This window comes from Microcaecilia unicolor, chromosome 8 (assembly GCF_901765095.1).
Source record: "Microcaecilia unicolor chromosome 8, aMicUni1.1, whole genome shotgun sequence".
Classification (NCBI taxonomy): Eukaryota; Metazoa; Chordata; class Amphibia; order Gymnophiona; family Siphonopidae; genus Microcaecilia; species Microcaecilia unicolor.
The window spans coordinates 225,990,810-226,012,073 of record NC_044038.1 but is presented as its reverse complement, the minus strand read 5'-3'; the positions used below and the strand labels follow the sequence as shown (position 1 = coordinate 226,012,073).

The 21,264-nt window shown below is 44.5% G+C and overlaps 1 protein-coding gene across 1 annotated transcript in view; it reads left to right on the top strand.

Annotated features, from left to right (window-relative positions):
- The first annotated feature begins 3,365 nt into the window (after positions 1-3,365).
- LOC115475938 (lysosomal protective protein-like) overlaps positions 3,366-21,264 on the top strand; it is a 33,447-nt gene continuing 15,548 nt past the window's right edge. Inside the window, exons 1-6 of the mRNA XM_030212018.1 lie at positions 3,366-3,583; positions 6,825-6,936; positions 7,656-7,706; positions 13,150-13,239; positions 16,254-16,409; positions 19,475-19,566. Of these exons, the coding sequence (XP_030067878.1) occupies positions 3,396-3,583; positions 6,825-6,936; positions 7,656-7,706; positions 13,150-13,239; positions 16,254-16,409; positions 19,475-19,566 (689 nt within the window). The 5' untranslated portion in view covers positions 3,366-3,395. The remainder of the gene's footprint in view (positions 3,584-6,824; positions 6,937-7,655; positions 7,707-13,149; positions 13,240-16,253; positions 16,410-19,474; positions 19,567-21,264) is intronic.

Here is a 21,264-nt window from a genome sequence, read left to right as displayed (position 1 = left end):
CCTGACCTAGAAATGAAACCTACATCTTCCAGATAGGGTGGCCAGGTGTCCAGGTTAAGGTTGACAGTTCTGTTTTCTATTCTCTCCCTCCCCCCACCGCCTCACCTGGGACCTTTGCTTCCCTAAACCACTGCCTGGCAAAATGAAGGCCATTTGCAGGCTGGTACATCACCTGTTTTCAAGTCACCTGTAATTTGAATCATATCACCTCTCTCCTTCCCAATAGTACTGCTCAGTTCAGACAGCTTCTGATGAGTGAACTGTCCACTGCCAGCAGAAAGAAGGGAGAGATGCTGGTTCCAAGCAAGAGAACCAGCTGCAATTCAAGTTATGGACTGGGCATGTCTCACTGACCCCCCTTTTTTGCTTCTTGACCATGCTGACCCTCATTAACTGGATGTTGCTCAAGCTCTTATGGAAGGATAAAATGGAGCTAATACTGTTTGGGATGCTGCACTTAATGTTACTGTGATGAGTCACTCCCCCATGCTACTACTTTTGGAGGTGAGGAGAGAGTTGGAAAAGGGTTACAGAGGTTCCATGGGAAGAGAGGTAGAGGCTGCAAAGTCTAAGGGTACAGAGAGGCAGCTGCTGAAGTTGGCAAAGGAAGAGACAGGAGGCTGTTGGGTGGAAGATAGGAAAGATGAGATAGGAAGACAGCTGTTGTAGGAAGGCGATTGTTAGGGCTCAGGAGGGGAGAGGAGGACATTGTGCCAGAGCTGTTCTAACAGAGGGGAGAAGGTGCACAAGACTGAATGTCCACCTAATACCCTCAAACCACCATCTAGATCGGAGACTATGCAGGTGACTATATATAGTGGCTCATTTTCAAAGTTACTATGGAACTTTGTAAGTCTAAGTGCTTTGAAAATACATAAGTTATTATTTATTATTTTATTTATTGCATTTGTATCCCACATTATCCCACCTATTTGCAGGCTCAATGTGGCTTACAGAATTTTGTTATAACATAGTCATTCCAGGATGTCAAATACACTTAGAGGGGCATAATCGAACAGAAACGCCTATCTCCATGGGCGTTTATCTCCGAGAACGGGTCCGTGAAGGGGCGGACTGAATCGTATTTTCGAAAAAACATGGACGTTTATCTTTTTTTGAGCTGGGCGTTTTTGTTTTTCAGCGATAATGGAAACCGAAAACGCCCAGCTCAAAAACGAATAACTCCAAGACATTTATTCATGGGAGGGGCCAGGATTCGTACTGCACCGGTCCACCTCACATGCCAGGACACCAACCGGGCACCCTAGGGGGCACTTTTACAAAAAAAAAAAAAAAAAGGTAAAACAGCTCCCAGGTGCATAGCACCCTTCCCTTGGGTGTTGAGCCCCCAAAATCCCCCTCAAAACCCACTGCCCACAAGTCTACACCATTACTATAGCCCTAAGGGGTGAAGGGGGGCACCTACACGTGGGTACAGTGGGTTTGGGGGGCGGTTTGGAGGGCTCCCATTTACCAGCACAAGTGTAACAGGTGGGGGGGGGGGATGAGCCTGGGTCCACCTGCCTGAAGTCCACTGCTCCAGTGACCTGCATACTGCTGCCAGGGAGGTGGGTATGACATTTGAGGGTGAAAATAAAAAGTTGTGAAACGGCATATTTTGTGGTGGGAGGGGGTTCGTGACCACTGGGGGAGTCAGGGGAGGTCATCCCCGATTCCTTCCAGTGGTCATCTGGTCATTTAGGGCACTTTTTGGGGCCTTATTCGTGGAAAAACAGGGTCCAGGAAAAGTGCCCTAAATTCTCGCTAAAAACGCATATTTTTTTCCATTATCGGCGAAAGGCGCCCATCTCTGATCGGCAGATAACCACGCCCCAGTTCCGCCTTCACCACGCCTTCGACACGCCCCCATCAACGTTGTCCGCATCCGCAACGGAGTGCAGTTGAAAACGTCCAAATTCGGCTTTTGATTATACCGCTTTATTCGTTTTTGGGAGATAAACGTCTATCTCCCGATTTGGGTCACAATATAGGCGTTTTTCTCTTTCGATTATAAGCAGGAGAGTAATGTAAAAAGATTAAGTAAGGGAATAGAGAAGGAAGGTGTTAAGCAGGACAGTATAGAAGGTGGACTTTAATACCTGGGTGGGTTGGTGAGGTAGTTTTGTTCAGTTATGTGTTCTCTTTGTATGCCTTGTTGAAGAGGTACAATCAATGGTGCTAAGTCACCTTGACTACTGCAATGCACTCTATGCTGGCTGCAAAGAACAAATCATCAAAAAACTTCAAACAGCCCAGAACACTGCAGCCAGACTCATATTTGGAAAAACAAAATACGAAAGTGCAAAACCCCTAAGAGAAAAGCTACACTGGCTGCCACTTAAGGAACGTATCACGTTCAAGATCTGCACATTAGTTCATAAAATCATTCACGGAGATGCCCCGGCCTACATGCTAGACCTTGTTGACTTACCACCCAGGATTGCTAAACGGTCAGCCCGCACATTCCTTAATCTACACTTCCCAAGCTGTAAAAAAAACTGAAATACAGACTAAAACATGCATCTACATACATGAGTGCACAGATGTGGAATGCACTACCATGTAATTTAAAAACAATCTATGAACTAACTAACTTTCGTAAATCTCTGAAGACATATCTCTTCAACAAGGCATACCATAACGTTCAACAATTGTGAGTGTAACACATCACCACCACTTCAAAGATTTGCGAAAATTAATTGTTTCGTCGATAGTTTTCAAGGTTGTAGGTAGTGCATTCCACAACTGGGTGCTCATGTACGAGAAGGTGGTGGCGTGCATCAGCTTGTACTTTAGTCCTTTACAGCTGGGGAAGTGTAGATCAAGAAATGTGCGGGATGTTCTTCTGGCGTTTCTGGGGGGCAAGTCCACGAGGTTTAGCATATAGATATACTTGATCAGAGCCACCTACAATAGGGTGAATTGTATTTTTTTTAATTATAGTAAAAATATATGTAATGGCACATATATGTAAATATCTTTGCATATGCAAATTCCATGAAAAGTTTTGCCATCCACATTGGAGGCACACGGAGTTGGCTACCCTACTACCATATTCAATGCATTGAACTATCACTAAGCAAATGTATCAGTTCTTCTATTAATGGCTTTTTAACATTTTTTTAATCAGTTCTTCTATTAATGGCTTTTTAACATGTTTTTTTTCATTGATTCCATTGATTTTATCACACACTTGAAAACAGATGCCTTGCTTGATATTTTTATCTAACAAAAACAGTTCTGAAGATAAAGGTTTGTATATGCATTGGTCACTTTGATAATGTATCCTGGGAGGTGGATAATGCCAGATAAATGAAATGATCTGAGCGAGAAATCTGGACAAATTCCCCTGGCCCTCTGCATTCTGTAGTATTTGAGTTGCTGTAGGCTATGAGATGAATCAGTTCTTTCTCTGTCAGATGGCTTCCTTTCTGCTCTTTGCTTTTCTGCTAGGGGGGCTCCAGGTGGAATCTGCTCCAATGGCTGATCAGATTATTGACCTCCCAGGAATGGACAGGAAGCCGACCTTCCGACAGTACTCTGGATACCTGCATGTATCTGAGAACATTTACTTGCATTACTGGTGAGTAGTATTCTCCTCGCTTATAGTTCTCAGTAGACTCAGTTGCTAATGGCTTGGGGGAAAACATGATCGCAGACAAAGTACACATTTCACAAGGTGCCGAGTTTACTATTTTCTGACTTTCATCACACATCTTCCTCCTGAAATTTGTTTGTTTTTATCTTTGCTGATGTCATCTGTCTTTTGGCAGTTTGATAGTTATGTTCTTTGGGTCCAGCTCCCACTCACCTGTTTTCCTAGCTGCATAATACACAACTTGGGTGATCAAGGTCTCATAGTCTCAGACTGTCTTCTCTACAACATCCACAACATTCAGAATTAAGTGATTAACCTCATCTATTGTGCTTATACGTCGGAATATGTAACTCCTTTATTGACTTCTTAAAGATGGGTTCCAAGCACACACACACAGATTTAAGGACTTCTCCTCATATTCTAATCTAAGGAGCTTTTTGCCTCCTATAATTGTATCACTGTCCTTGATCCTTCATTGTCTGCAGGCTCAGGTTTTACTGTGTAGTAGTTAAAAGGTGATAGGAACCTGTTTTCCATATGATAAGCTTGAAGAGGAGGTTCATTCCAGTTTGGGGAAAGTATTTGATGTTCTTCAAACTACAGTTATGATACTGTTAGAGTGATCTATGACACACCCATAGTACCAAGTGTGTAGAATTATGAGGGTTTTTTTAATTGTAAAACTCCAAAGAGGGAAACCCAGCAGTTATCATAATCCAGGATCAATATCTATGGAACTATCTTCTTTCGTATTCCACAGTGCATCCAGATGTGAAAAGCCAACAGAGGCCTTTGTTTCATCATTAGGGTTCTTCAGTTGACTTGACATTTTCTTCACAATGGTAACTATTGCTGCGGTCATTCTCTCCACATGGTTCTCACATCTGATTGCACAGTGGAATATGAAAAAAAGAACATTTTCTAAGATCAGATTTTGTTATAAAAAGTTTGCAATTTCTCCTTGAAATATAAATATATATTTAAATATAAGATTTTGAAAAGTTTTTTAGACCTAAACTTCAGTTGGTTACATTTGGTGGTGCTTTCTGAGATTGTTTGTGCCTTATTTTTTTTTTAAATAATCTCATGTTATGCATGTGAGTGAACACTGCTCTGGGAGGCATTATTTACTGTGCCATAGGGTTCCACTGGAGAGGCAGGTATGTTGCACTGTCTGTGCTGAAATGGCTGTGGGTGTTCCATCTGTACGTGGACCATGTACAGATCTATTTCTCCTTGGGTCCGATATAGTGGAGTGGGTGAAGGCAGTTAACCATTTTCTGTAAATGACTGAACAGGCCTCTTGTACTCCAGATCCAGATGTGCCTTTGAATCAAACTGACTCCTGGTGACCACAAAATGAGGTGGCATGATACAGAAGTAGTTTGCCGTTGCCTTCTTCCGAGGCAAGGAGGGTTTAACGTCTTGCCCAAGGACTCAAAGAGCTGGTGATACACAGTAAAACAAGTTAACATGGGTTAATAACCATTATTTAACACAAGCCCCATTCTTCTCAATGGGATCTATTTATCTGAAGGGTAATTCTATAACTGTGCTAATATGTACATAAGTTATAGATTAATAGCACTTATGCGCATGATTGGAGACACTTGGGAGGGGCAGGTTAGGTTAAGGGATGGTGGACACCTGGGATAAGGGAAATGCTGGACATGGTGAGGGAAGGGAAGAGAAAGACTGTTAGGAGGTGCATAGCTGAAGGTTTGCTAAGACCTTTGACCTCCACTACCACAACACGCTTGAACATACTTCATCCCACATTAAGTACATGTTGACACTTAACACAGTTTAGGAAAAGGGCCCTTTAATTTGGAAGCTTGCAAATTTTTGGTACTACAAAGAAAGGAGTTGATTCGACCTGGACAAACAGAGCAAAAGTTGAGAGCTGGCAAAAGTTAACAAAAGAAGCATTGGATGAGATATCGCCATTAAAATTAAGAAGTACTCATCCAACAGAGAAAGTGGTATGCAGAGGACATGAGTTTGTGGTTAAGGATGCAGAAATTAGACAATAAATTGAGATGGAAGAAAGAAGCTAATTTTTATTGGGTACATATATCAACATCAATAATTATCTCCATTTCAAGAAAAAACTACAAACACATCCTTTCAAGAAATGTTATTGGGTAACCAATCACCCGTATCAAATGTTCTTAGTCTGACTGTAGGTGTTTAATGTCAAAGTGGAGGAGTGGCCTAGTGGTTAGGTTGGTGGACTTTGGTCCTGAGGAACTAAGGAACTGAGTTCAATTCCCACTTCAGGCACAGGCAGCTCCTTGTGACTCTGGGCAAGTCACTTAACCCTCCATTGCCCCATGTAAGCTGCATTGAGCCTGCCATGAGTGGGAACGCGCGGGGTACAAATGTAACTAAAATAAAAAATGTAATCCATTCTGACTGATGAATGTAAAGCCACATTGAATTGAAACTTGTTTTTGGATAATTGTGGGATATAAGAATGAATGAAGAAAGAAAGAACATTAAGAAAACAAATTGTTTTTCGTCTGACAATGTTTTTTTTTTGTAGAGAAAGTGCATGATTTGAAGGGGGAAGAAAACGGTCTACCCCTGAAAAGTAAATGATCTAGGACCCACCCCTCCTAGAGAATGAAAATGGTAGAAACTCACTTGAAAATGAAACCAGAATGGAAGCTAAGGCTGATGAACTGGACTGAAGAATTTGATTAAATCACTTATTTATTTCTAGATCTGGTCCCACTAAAATTGTTTAAATCATGATCAGATGGTATGTTGGGCTGAATCCTCAGTTTGATTAATACCTTTATTATTGCAGGGAGTGATGCCCTACTCATTTGAAAGAAGCCGTGATAACACCTATTTTGAAGAAGGAAGGATTGGATATGAAAGATTGTATTGATTTTAGATGTACTTCATATCTCTAGATGTTGGCTAAATTAATAGAAAAGGCCATGGTAGATCAATTAGGAGGGTCTTAGAAGACGACAGTTTACTGAATTACACGCAAACAGGTTTTCATATTGGAAATGGTAGAGAGACATTATTGATGGTGATGCTGGATCAAATATAATTTCATTTGGATAAGGAAGATTGCTCGCTCTGCAGTACCAAAGTGGAATTAGCCATGGTGATGTAAGGAAGAAATGATCTCTAGTTGAGGGAGAAGGAATGCAGATGGCAATATTGAGACAGTGCACAGCTGGACCTCACCGTATATGTGCCTTTTTAGGTTTGTAGAGTCCCAGAATGATCCCAGTAACTGCCCCGTGGTCTTGTGGCTTAATGGAGGACCTGGCTGCAGTTCGTTGGAAGGTCTTCTCACAGAGCATGGCCCTTTCCAGGTCAGTCACTTCACATTTGGAGCTCTCAGGGGCCAGAGTTTTCTACACAAGAAATGGATTGGCACAAGTTTGTCTTTCCCTCCTTTTTCCTGCATTTCTTCCTCTCTGTCTTATGAATATATCGGTGCTCTGAACCAGCACACTTCCAGCTGTGTCATTTTTAGAAGTAGACTGTAGACTCCCATATGGATTACATAGTAGGGAAGTCCCAACCTAAGGGGTCCTTTTACTAAGGCGTGCTGAAAAATAGCCCGCATGTTTTGGACGCGCGCAGATCCATTTTTCAGCATGCCTGTGAAAAAGGCCTTTTCTTTTTTTTTTTGTGGCAGAAAATGGATGTGCGGCAAAATAGAAAATTGGCGCGCGTCCATTTGGGCCCGAGCCCTTACTGCCACCCATTCGCTTAGAGGCGAGGTCTCGCGCATTAACCAGGCAGCAATTGTCAGCGCGCATGCAATGCCGATTACCGCCACACCGGAAAATACAATATATTTTCCGGTGCGCATAGTGGACGCATGTGAAAAATGGACCACGCGGTAGTAGGTGGTAGTTCGAAATTGGCATGGGTTGGGCGCACTTAGGTGCCTACGCGGCTTAGTAAAAGGGCCCCTAAGCCTGTCTACTAAGGTGAGAAGACTCTTCTTCTTCATACCCTTCCTGAGGATGACCACCGCTTTCTCTCTTCTTTGGTTCTAATGATCTCTCTTCCTTTGTTTTAGATCCACACAGATGGCAAAACTCTGAAGCATAACCCCTATTCCTGGAATTTGGTATGTCCTCTGTTGCTAGAGCATGTTATGTTGCATGATAGGTAGTATTTCGGGTAATAAATATCTTATTCTGGACATTTCATTTGCTAAAACTGGATAGATTGGAAGAGGACCCCAAGTTGATATGTATTGATATTTGATATACTGCTCAGTCTAGCGTACAAGTCCGAGCAATGTACAATAAAAAAAAACAAACAACAAATAAAAGAAGAAAGGAACACCAGTGACAGGGCAAGGCTGGAGACAGGGCAGGACAGGGCTAGCTAAAGACAGGGCAAGGGAGTGGAGGAGTGGCCTAGTGGTTAGAGCACTGGTCTTGCAAACCAGAGGTGGCCAGGTCAACTCCCACTGCTGCTGCTCCTTGTGATCTTGGGCAAGTCACTTAACCCTCCATTGCCTCAGGTACCAACTTAGATTGTGAGCCCTCCTGGGACAGAGAAATATCCAGAGTACCTGAATGTAACTCACCTTGAGCTACTACTGAAAAAGGTGTGAGCAAAATCCAAATAAATTATTTGAGATCTGTTGCTATTATCTGAGATTTTACATGGAATGTTGCTACTATTTGAGATTCTATATGGAATGTTGATATTATCTGAGATTCTACATGGAGTGTTGGTCTACATGGACTGTTGCTATAGTGGAGGAGTGGCCTAGTGGTTAGAGTACCGGTCTTGCAATCCAGAGGTGGCTGGTTCAAATCCCACTGCTGCTCCTTGTGATCGTGGGCAAGTCACTTAACTCTCCATTGCCTCAGGTACAGACTTGTGAGCCCTCCTGGGACAGAGAAATATCCAGAGTACCTGAATGTAACTCACCTTGAGCTACTACTGAAAAAGGTGTGAGCAAAATCCAAATAAATTATTTGAGATCTGTTGCTATTATCTGAGATTTTACATGGAATGTTGCTACTATTTCAGATTCTATATGGAATGTTGATATTATCTGAGATTCTACATGGAGTGTTGGTCTACATGGACTGTTGCTACTATTTGAGATTCTACATGGAATGTTGCTATAGTGGAGGAGTGGCCTAGTGGTTAGAGCACCGGTCTTGCAATCCAGAGGTGGCTGGTTCAAATCCCACTGCTGCTCCTTGTGATCGTGGGCAAGTCACTTAACTCTCCATTGCCTCAGGTACAGACTTAGATTGTGAGCCCTCCTGGGACAGAGAAATATCCAGTGTACCTGAATGTAACTCACCTTGAGCTACCACTGAAAAAGGTGTGAGCAAAATCTAAATAAATAAACCAAATGATAGAAAACAGTATCCACTTACACACCTCATACAGTATATAGATTGATTAAAGATAACCAAGCTAATTGAGAAGGTCTGCTCCAGAGTGTCCAATCTTCAGCACCACCATCTATTATCCTGTGAGCTGGGGGCCAAAAGATAACTCAATTGCAATAGATTTTAAGTTAAAACTTACCATATAAATGAAGGTTCATTATGGAGGAGTGGTGGGAAACCACTCCAGAGTTTAGGGGTAGTGAAGAAAAAAAAAAGCTGAATTTCTGGTGGATTCATAGTGGGCTTGTCTAGGAGGAGGAAGAACCAGATGGTGAGCCAAGATAACGGGAGGGTTTGTAAGGAACTGTCAAGGTCGACAGACTTATTTATTTATTAGGATTTATTTACCTCCTTTTTGAAGGGAATTCATTCAAGACGGTGTACAGTAAGAATAGATCAAACATGAGCAATAGGCAATTACAGCAGTAAAAATATTCAAATAACGCAAAATATGGCATAGTACACTACTTACAATGTCAACTTCAATACATAATAGAACATTTTAATTGATAGTGAAGGGTAAGATGGAGTGGAGGAGTGGCCTAGTGGTTAGAGTGGTGGGCTTTGGTCCTGGGGAACTGAGGAACTGAGTTTGATTCCCACTTCAGGCACAGGCAGCTCCTTGTGACTCTGGGCAAGTCACTTAACCCTCTATTGCCCCATGTAAGCCGCATTGAGCCTGCCATGAGTGGGAAAGTGCAGGGTACAAATGTAACAAAAATAAAATAGATACTATTGGAGATTCTACATGGAATGTTGCTATTCCACTAGCTCTTCACTAGTCCAAAGATAAGAACTAAGCATATGCACACAGCAATTATACAAATACCTCTATGAATATGTGTTAATAAATGTGCAGGTTTCACGTGTTTTCTATGTTTATTGGGAACCCTCGGACGATACCACTTAACGGCAATTTCATTAGTTTTTTGCCTAGTGGCTAGGTCTCTCTTCATAGGGCAATCCCTTTTATTAAACCATAAATAATTGCAGTTGCAAACACTTTCCACTAGTGCCCAAAAGTATACGTGCTCAAAATATAATAATTCAAAAAGAAAAAATAGAAAAAACTTATCTTGAACATTACTGCATGTCTCTCTGTCGAAGTCCACTTTGGCTTCCCCTAAATTACGCCCGACGCCGCGGGTTTCAATATTTTCATCAGGGACTCGGGTTAATCTTGCCCGCCTTGAATCCTCAACAGTCCGTGCACGTAGACTCTCGCTGTGCACTGAATTGTTCTTCCTTGGCGCTATTTAATGACAGTGAAGTACTGACGCTTCACTAAGACGTCACTGTGGGAACAAAATCTGAAGTTGGTTAAACGCCCCCCTGTCACCGTTGTTTGTTACAAAGTACCAAAGATATGTTTTCCATGATACATTTAATACTTGAAATTTATGCTTATAGCATTTCACTGGTCCAACTTACTAAAACAAAATAAATATTTTGAAAAAATATATATATATATGTGTATTTAAACTGACATATTAAGATAAAATTAAATCATGGAATTCCATTCAACCGATTCATTCAATCCATGAGGACTGACTGTGTGTAACCTATGTATCCACCATTGTTCTCTTCGTGTCAAAACTGTAGCTCGATCCCGTCCCACGATGGTCTCTGGGACTTGCTCTATAATAAACCATTTTAAATCCGCAAAAGTGTGATGGTACTGTAAACAGTGTGGTACCAGAGGAGCTGTCAACGTTTTTGTTTTTAATTTACTTTTGTGTTCTATGAGTCTTATTCTCATAGTCCTTATAGTACGACCAACGTACTGCAAGGAGCAAGGACAATGTATAATGTACACCACATACGATGATAAACAGGTGGTTTGTTGTTCCATATTGTATGTGCGTTGGGTGTTGACATGAGTCCACTGAGACATAGTGCTTGTTTGAGCACAAAATTGGCACTGACCACATGGCTGATGACCTCCTGCTATAACAGTAGAAGATTCTGAAAGAAGATGAGTATGAACTAATTGATCTTTTAGTTCATACTCATCTTCTTTCAGAATCTTCTACTGTTATAGCAGGAGGTCATCAGCCATGTGGTCAGTGCCAATTTTGTGCTCAAACAAGCACTATGTCTCAGTGGACTCATGTCAACACCCAACGCACATACAATATGGAACAACAAACCACCTGTTTATCATCGTATGTGGTGTACATTATACATTGTCCTTGCTCCTTGCAGTACGTTGGTCGTACTATAAGGACTATGAGAATAAGACTCATAGAACACAAAAGTAAATTAAAAACAAAAACGTTGACAGCTCCTCTGGTACCACACTGTTTACAGTACCATCACACTTTTGCGGATTTAAAATGGTTTATTATAGAGCAAGTCCCAGAGACCATCGTGGGACGGGATCGAGCTACAGTTTTGACACGAAGAGAACAATGGTGGATACATAGGTTACACACAGTCAGTCCTCATGGATTGAATGAATCGGTTGAATGGAATTCCATGATTTAATTTTATCTTAATATGTCAGTTTAAATACACATATATATATATATTTTTTCAAAATATTTATTTTGTTTTAGTAAGTTGGACCAGTGAAATGCTATAAGCATAAATTTCAAGTATTAAATGTATCATGGAAAACATATCTTTGGTACTTTGTAACAAACAACGGTGACAGGGGGGCGTTTAACCAACTTCAGATTTTGTTCCCACAGTGACGTCTTAGTGAAGCGTCAGTACTTCACTGTCATTAAATAGCGCCAAGGAAGAACAATTCAGTGCACAGCGAGAGTCTACGTGCACGGACTGTTGAGGATTCAAGGCGGGCAAGATTAACCCGAGTCCCTGATGAAAATATTGAAACCCGCGGCGTCGGGCGTAATTTAGGGGAAGCCAAAGTGGACTTCGACAGAGAGACATGCAGTAATGTTCAAGATAAGTTTTTTCTATTTTTTCTTTTTGAATTATTAAATTTTGAGCACGTATACTTTTGGGCACTAGTGGAAAGTGTTTGCAACTGCAATTATTTATGGTTTAATAAAAGGGATTGCCCTATGAAGAGAGACCTAGCCACTAGGCAAAAAACTAATGAAATTGCCGTTAAGTGGTATCGTCCGAGGGTTCCCAATAAACATAGAAAACACGTGAAACCTGCACATTTATTAACACATATTCATAGAGGTATTTGTATAATTGCTGTGTGCATACGCTTAGTTCTTATCTTTGGACTAGTGAAGAGCGAGATAGCAGTTTCCAAAGATTCGTGGTATTGGAGATATTAGTGGTTTCAGCTATTCCACTAGCAACATTCCATGTAGAAGGCTGCGCAGGCTTCCGTTTCTGTGAGTCTGACGTCCTGCATGTACATGCAGGACGTCAGACTCACAGAAGCAGAAGCCTGCGCGGCCACATTGGTGATCTGCAAGGGCCGACTTCTACATGGAATGTTGCTAGTGGAATAGCAACATTCCATGTAGAATCTCAAATAATAGCAACAGTGGAGGAGTGGCCTAGTGGTTAGGGTGGTGGACTTTGGTCTTGAGGAACTGAGTTCGATTCCCACTTCAGGCACAGGCAGCTCCTTGTGACTCTGGACAAGTCACTTAACCCTCCATTGCCACATGTAAGCTGCATTGAGCCTGCCATGAGTGGGAAAGCGTGGGGTACAAATGTAACAAATAAATGTCCAAATAATAGGCCTTGTGATCCAAAAAGAGTATCTGGAACCAGATATGAATTAAACAGGAAGCCAATGCAAGTCACTCAACGTCTACGAGCACCACAAAGGACACGAGCTGCCATATTCTGCAACATGGGCTTCCGTAAATTCCTAAAACTTTTTCTTTTCACCAAATTCCTTTATTAGATGGCTACACCGGATGTTTGTACAATTGACTTTCTCCTGTTACAATATTTTCAACTGTGTTCTGTAATTTTACAGTTATCTAACATGTATCTATGAATGTTTTCATACTGTTTTATTATTCATGTATGTCACATAGAACTGAATAATTGAATTCGGATTTTGTGGGATATAAGTATCAAATAAATAAATGTCTTTCTATTTGTTTTACGGAACTTTCTGTATTGATGTCTACATACAACCTTTATAGCCTCAGTGTTGTCTGAAATCTGAAGTTAAGAAGCTCTCGTTTTTTTTATTATCTGCAGCTTGCCAATGTGCTTTACCTGGAGTCTCCAGCAGGGGTTGGGTTTTCCTACTCAAAGAACAAGGAGGACTATAGGACTAGCGACTCAAAGGTGAGATTTAATCATACCAATCAAACATATAAACGGCGAGTGACCGAACTCACTCGCAAATGCGTAGTAAAGACCCTCTCTGCCCCGCCCCCGTGTCAATACGTGATGACGAGGGCAGAATAGAGAGGGTCTCTACTGCGCATTTGTGAGGGACACTGCTGTCGCTAACGCTCTCCCCACCCAGAGTCACCGCCGCCGCCGCCACCCACCTTCCACCTGGTTGGGCCCTCGCTCCGCTATTGAAACAGCGAGGGCACGCAGCACACAGCTCTGCTGAGCTGCCGTCGGCCTTCCTTCTTCTTCTCTGCCTGTGTCCCGCCCTCGACGACGTTACGTCACACGAGGGTGGGACACAGGCAGAGAAGCAGGAAGGCCATGGCAGCTCAGCAGTAGAGCTGTGTGCTGCGTGCCCTCGCTGTTTCAATAGCGGAGCGAGGGCCCGACCGGGTGGAAGGTGGGTGGCGACGGCTCCGGGGTGGGGGATGAACTCGGAGGGGGAGCAGCAGCGGCGGGGTGGGGGGCCTTTCAACCCCCCCCCCCCCCTTCTATACTAGCCCGTTTTTACGGGCTGAACGGCTAGTCAAACATATAAACGGCGAGTGACCAAACTCACTTTCAAAATGCGCAATAAAGACCCTCTCTGTCCCGCCCCCGCGTCAATACGTGATGACGGGGCGGGACAGAGAGGGTCTCTACTGCGCAAGGGGAGGGATGCAACTGCCGTCGCTACTGCTTCCCCCCCCCCAAGGTCACCGCCACCACTCCCCCCACCCGGAGTCGCCGCCGCCACCCACCCTTCACCCGGGCCGGGCCCTCGCTCTGCTATAGAAACAGCGCGGGAACGCAGCACACAGCTCAGCTGAGCTGCCGTCGGCCTTCCTTCCCTGCCTGTGTCCCGCCCTCGCCCACGAGGGCGGGACAGGCAGAGAAGAAGGATGGCAGCTCAGCTGAGCTGTGTGCTGCGTTCCCGCGCTGTTTCTATAGCGGAGCGAGGGCCCGGCCCGGGTGGAGGGGTGGCGGCGACTCCGGGGGGGGGCCGTAGCGGTGACCTCGGAGGGGCAACGGCGAGCTCGGCGGCAGGGGGGCCTTGCAGCGCCGAGGAGAAGGGGTCTTTCAACCCCCTCCCCCCCGTCCTATACTAGCCCGTTTTTACGGGCTCAACGGCTAGTCTATTACAGAAGAAATCCTTACTTAATGAGGAACGCTTTTGAGGGCTTTACAAAGCATAGATCCCTCTGCTTATATTTATTCAATGCATGTCACTGTAGTCTGGTGGAGGTCTGAAGTTGCCTGTGAAGGATTAAAAAAAATGTAGGATAAAAACAGAGTTGCTTTAGGAAGGGCCTCGGTGGAGGGAAGGGAATAACTCCTCACACAACTGATCATATGACAGCAGCCTCCCGAACTCTCATCCACTCTCTCATTACCTCTCGCCTTGACTACTGCAACCTACTTCTCACTGGCCTCCCACTTAACCATCTATCCCCCCTTCAATCCATCCAGAACTCTCCCGCTCGTCTTATCTTCCGCATGGACCGATATACTCACAACACCCCTCTCCTCAAGTCACTTCACTGGCTCCCGATCAGATTCCGCATACAGTTCAAGCTTCTCCTACTAACCTACAAATGCACTCGATCGGCAGCCCCTCATTACCTCTCTACCCTCATCTCCCCGTACGTTCCTACCCGTAATCTCCGCTCACAGGACAAATCCCTCCTATCAGTACCCTTCTCCACCCCCGCCAACTCCAGGCTCCGCCCTTTCTGCCTCGCCTCACCCTATGCTTGGAATAAACTTCCTGAGCCCATACGCCAGGCCCCCTCCCTGCCCATCTTCAAAGCCTTGCTCAAATACCACCTCTTCACTGTAGCTTTCGGCACATAACCATTTACCTCTACTCAGGAAACCTAGACTGCCCCATTTGATTGATTGATTGATTGACTGCATACTTGTCCATTAGATTGTAAGCTCCTTTGAGCAGGGACTGTCCTTCTCTGTTAAAATTGTACAGCGCTGCGTGACCCTAGTAGCGCTTTAGAAATGTTAAGTAGTAGTAGATATATTCCTATGCAGATGTCTGGGACTGGCCATATCCAGTGCCTGGTCCTCTGGGTGCTCTAGGAGGGAGAGGGGTGCAAGCAGCAAGTTTCCAAGTTTATTAAATATTTGCTACCCTGCCCTCAGGGCGGTTTACTACTACTACTACTTGACATTTCTAAAGCGCTACTAGGGTTACGCAGCGCTGTACAATTTAACATACAAGGACAGTACCTGCTCAAAGGAGCTTACAATCTAAAGGACAAATGTACAGTCAGTCAAATAGGGGCAGTCTAGATTTCCTGAAAGGTATAAAGGTTAGGTGCCGAAAGCAACATTGAAGAGGTGGGCTTTGAGCAAAGATTTGAAGATGGATAGGGAGGGGGCTTGGCTTAAGGGCTCAGGAAGTTTATTCCAAGCATAGGGTGAGGCGAGGCAGAATGAGCGGAACCTGGAGTTGGCGGTGGTGGAGAAGGGTACTGAGAGGAGGGATTTGTCATGTGAGCGGAGGTTTCGGGCGGGAACGTAAGGGGAGATGAGGGTGGAGAGGTAATGAGGGGCTGCAGACTGAGTGCATTTCTAGGTAAGAAGGAGAAGCTTGAACTGTATGCGGTATCTGATCGGAAGCCAGTGAAGTGACCTGAGGAGAGGGGTGATATGAGTATATCGGTTCAGGCGGAATATAAGACCTGCAGCAGAGTTCTGAACGGATTGAAGGGGGGATAGATGGTTAAGTGGGAGGCCAGTGAGAAGTAGGTTGCAGTAGTCAAGGCGAGAGGTAATGAGAGCGTGGACGAGAGTACGGGTGGTGTGCTCTGAGAGGAAAGGGCGAATTTACAATCTAATATAGTAAGAAAAGAAGAGACAAGAAGAAAAAGTGAAACATAGGCTAAAAGACATGACACAATAAAGGCAGCAGGAGCAGAAGTACAATCATATCTCCTCTCTTTTGCTTCTTGCTGGTTTTCTCTCAGGTTGCGCGGAATAATTACCTGGCCCTGATCGACTTCTTTCGCCTCTTCCCAGAGTACAGCAAGAATGAACTCTTTCTCACTGGAGAAAGTTACGGAGGTTTTTATATCCCAGCCCTCGCCGAACTGGTAATGAAGAATGCAAGCATGAACCTTAAGGTAGGAGGAGTCCACCATGGGACTGAGGAACGGGGTGGGGGGGGGGGGGGGGTCTTTTCATTTTAGGTACTGGTGATATCCAGCAGGGTGTCCTTCCGTGTTTTCACTGTACTTTTAAATGTGGGTTGAACTTTTGCTACTCTTTTCATTAGCAGTCTCTTTGGAGGCAATATTCAAAACATGCATAAAAAGGCCTTTTGAAAATTAGCCCCTTCTCAACCTCCCAGTGTGGGTGCAAGTAGGGTTACCATATGGCTCCAGAAAAAGGAGGACGGATTGAGCCAGCCGGGTTTTACTTCCATTGCTTTCCATTGAAAGCAATGGAAGTAAAACCCGGCTGGCGCAATTGCTTTCCATTGAAAGCAATGGAAGTAAAACCCGGCTGGCTCAATCCGTCCTCCTTTTTCTGGAGCCATATGGTAACCCTAGGTGCAAGTCCGTGGTCTACACACTGTTTCAGAGCAACTGTGCTTTTACTCACAAGAAAAGAATGTTGGATTTAGCCTGAATTGTAAGCTCTTTGAGCAGGGACTGTCTCTTTATGTCAAACGTTCAGCGCTGCGTGCGTCTGGTAGCGCTATACAAATGCTATTAGTAGTAGTAGTAGGTGTGAAAATATGTGGAGATTTCATTTCAATTTGCTGTGCGGACTTCCTGGTGCATACTTTATATTTGTATCAATACAGTTACAAAAAAGGGCACTTCTTTTAACCGGATACCAGATGGGAACCTTTTACCAAACTGTGAATTTCAATCAGTCTGGGGAAGGTGAGGAAGCAGACAATTGCGAAACCAGATGGGCAGGTTTCGGGCCTGTGGACTGTTTGTACCTGTGAATTTTCAAAGGAAAACTCCCCATTCTATGTCCCTTTAGGAAAGGCAGATGGGACACACAGCTGTGCCTTCGGGGCCAAGTCTGTAACATAGGCGCTAACATTTACAAGCGTGTTATGCGTGTAAATGTTTAGAATGCTAATATGTACGTGTGTATGTGCGCATATATAAATGCACCTGTCAGTCTTTTGCCTAAGCGCTAGTCTGTAAATTAAGCGTGTATCAAGCAAACGTGTATTTGCCAGTGGCATAGCCACAGGTGGGCCTTGGTGAGCCAGGGCCCACCCATTTAGGGCTCAGGCCCACCCAACAGTAGCACACGTTTAGTGGTAGCTGGTGGGGATCCCAAGCTCGGACAGCTGAAGACTTCCCCCTGATGGTAACGAAAACGCTACTCTCCATGATACTGGCACCTGAGCATGCTCATTTTTCAGCGCATACTTGCTGCAGACTGCCAAGGTGGAAAGAAGCGTTTTCCCGCCAGCTGAGATATTTTTTTGGTGGTGGTTGGGGGGGGGGGGGGGGAGGGAAGAACACTTGGTGCCCACCCACTTCTTGCCTAGGCCCACCCAAAATCTGTTGTCTGGCTACGCCCCTAGTATTTGCAAGAGTCTGGATGAGGCATGGGTGAGACGCACATGTTCACATGTGCTTTTTAGAATACTATAAGATACAGATGTATCTCCAGCCCTCGGTCGTGATCATTTACACCTGCTCTCTGGATGGGGTAACTAATTGCACTTAAGCACATGCGCTCGCATCTAACTTGTTATGATAATATTCTACATAGCTAATTAGGTGCCTATTTTCCTTTATAGAATAGGTTCCTATCAGGTATCCAGTTATGGAAGTGCCCTTTTTGTGCCTGTATTGATATAAAGTATGCACATGGGCGTAGCTTGACAGTTTAATTTGGGGGGTGGGGCATGTCTCTCTCGATCTCCTTTGAGCCTGCTGCCACCACATCACTGGAGTCTTCCAGTGGCACTCAGTATCACCCTCTCCCGTCTTCTAATACCTCAAGCTGTCGACAGCCTCAGTGAAAGCAGCACGCATGCTGCTTTACACCTGCCCCGGAGGCCCTACTCTCTCCTACAGCTTCCCGCCTACGCGGGAACAGGAAGTTGAAGGAGAAAGAAAGGCTTCCGGGGGAGGTCTAAAGCAGTGTCCGTGCTGCTTTCTCGCTGAGGCTGCTGGCAGCTTGGGGGATTGCAGGATGGGGTGGCAGCTTGTTTTTTTGGGGGGGGCACTGTTCCCCCTCCCCCCCACAACTATGCCCAAGAGTATGCACCAGGAAGTCCGCGCAGCAAATTGAAATGAAATCTCCACATATTTTCACACCTCAGGCTAAATCCGACATTCTTTTCTTGTGAGTAAAAGCACAGTTGCTCTGAAACAGTGTGTAGACCACGGGCTTGCGTCCACACTGGGAGGTTGAGAAGGGGCTAATTTTCGAAAGGCCTTTTTATGCATGTTTTGAATATTGCCTCCAAAGAGACTGCTAATGAAAAGCTTTATTAGAAACTGAGAGTTGTGAAGGGGAGTAGCGAAAGAAAGAATGGTTCAGCCATATATCTTCAGGTCTCCTTATAGCTGCTCACGCTTGAAGGATAAATTTAGACATGAAAACACATCTGTGCTGATCTCTGCAAGAGAAGCACAGAGCTGCTAAAAGGCCTCATTTTGTTTCCCATCTCTCTCTCTCGGTTAGTTTCTCACGCGTACTTACATGCATACATAGAATGATTTTCAGTTCTCTGTACGAGGTTCTACGTCAGTCAGTATCTTTTTTTTTTATATTCCAATTGCTCGAATTGTTTGCAAGCTTTAATAACTCACATCTTTTTTTCTTGTCTTGATCATACTGGACTGCATCTATGGAAGTTTTTCCAAGCACTGTCTGTTTCAATTAAGTGACATTTTACAGGAAATAAGTTGCTTAAGAAGCATGTAGTGCTCTGTCTTTCAAAAGATTCTTCAAAAATATACTTCACTGGATATCCAGACTATGCCAACACCTAGGGTCCTTCCCTAAGTAGGGTGGCTTTTTCTGGGACTGCTAGTCTTTCCAGTTTATCCATGATCTTCCATGAGAGAATAAAGACAAGGAAAGAGGGGAGGGGCACAGAGAGTTCAGACTTGGAGACTGGAAGAACACAAGGATTTTGAGGTTGGGTGGGAGGAGAGCAGGGATGGAGATCAGGATTTAACTGAGTGCTTCTTTGTTGCAGGGACTCGCTATTGGGAATGGAATAACCAGTTACGAATACGATACTAATTCCTTGATGTATTTTTCTTATTACCATGGACTCTTTGGAGCCAAGTAAGCACACACGATAAGAAGGGGCTTATTTGCTTATGAACATAGTAGATGACGGCAGAAAAAGACCTTCACGGTCCATCCAGTCTGCCCAACAAGATAACTCATATTTGCTGCTTTTTGTATATACCCTACTTTGATTTGTACCTGTGCTCTTCAGGGCACAGACCGTACAAGTCTGCCCAGCACCATCCCCACCTCCCAACCCCAGCCCCTCCTCCCAACCACCGGCTCTGGCACAGACTGTATAAGTCTGCCCAGCACTATCCTCACCTCCCAACCACCAGCCCTGCCTCCCAACCACCGGCTCTGGCACAGACCGTACAAGTCTGTCCAGCACTATCCCCGCCTCCCAACCACCAGTCCCGCTGCCCACCACCGGCTCTGGCACAGACCGTACCAGTCTGTCCAGCACTATCCCACCTCCCAACCACCAGCCTCGCCTCCCGATCTTGACTAAGCTCCTGAGGATCCATTCTTTCGGCACAGGATTCCTTTATGCTTATCCCACGCATGTTTGAATTCCGTTACCGTTTTCATTTCCACCACCTCCCGCGGGAGGGCATTCCAAGCATCCACTACTCTCTCCGTGAAAAAATACTTCCTGACATTTTTCTAGACATCTGAAATTGATGGAAGATATAGACCTTAAACACAGATTCTAACTATGGCCACAAAACACTTATTGTGATGTGGAAGTGGTAGTTGTGTTTCACCTAAATGGTGAAAGCTTATTTACTCTTAGACATGGCAGGCTATGAGGCAATATGGAGCTAGACACAAGTCAACAGGGTCTTCTGTTTGAGAAGAGGAAGACAGAGAAGGAGTAAAGCAGGGGCGTAGCCAGACAGCAGATTTTGGGTGGGCCTAGGCAAGAAGTGGGTGGGCACCAAATGTTCTCTCCCCCACCCCCACATCAAAAAAATATCTCAGCTGGTGGGAAAATCCTTCTCTCCAGTCTCCACCTTGGTAGTCTGCAGCAGGCATGTGCTGAAAACTGAGCATGCGAAGGTGCCAGTATTGTGGAGAGCAGCATTTTCATTACCATGTGCTACTGTTGGATGGGCCTGAGCCATAAGTGGGTGGGCCCCGGCCCACCTGTGGCTACGCCACTGGAGTGAAGCCCAGAGTAATTTGCTGATTTTTGGTGGTGGTGATGGTGGGGGAAGGGGGCAAGTAGGGTTGGTATTAGATGCAGAGGGGCCCCAGTGATGTCACTACGCTTTGCCATGGGATCCCCTTGTGCACTGGGAACTCAAGCAACAGCCCTGTGCCCACTCCAAGCAAAATGTCCTGGGGTGGGACCTCTTTCAGTATGAAACTTCAAGCAGTTACCCTTAGACAAAATGTCCCATTATAGTCCAAACAAACCACCATAAATGAGAAGACAATATCATTAAGATCCTCTAACTGCCAACTCCTTTATCTAAAGTATCTTCCTAGCATCAGTTGTGTGTAGATGTGGAATTTGGGCTGCAGATTCTGTATACAGGGTACTCTAGAACGGGTGTTCTCTGTACTCTCATCATGGACACATGACACACTCCGCAGCCTCTTCTGATGAGCGGCAGAGAACTGGTAGCCTCGGTATCATTAAATCCGCTCATCAACTGAAGGGATTTTACAGCCATTTAACACCTTTTTAGGTGTTAGCAGAAATATTGGAATTAATTGGTGTTAAAAATCATTGTTTACTGTATC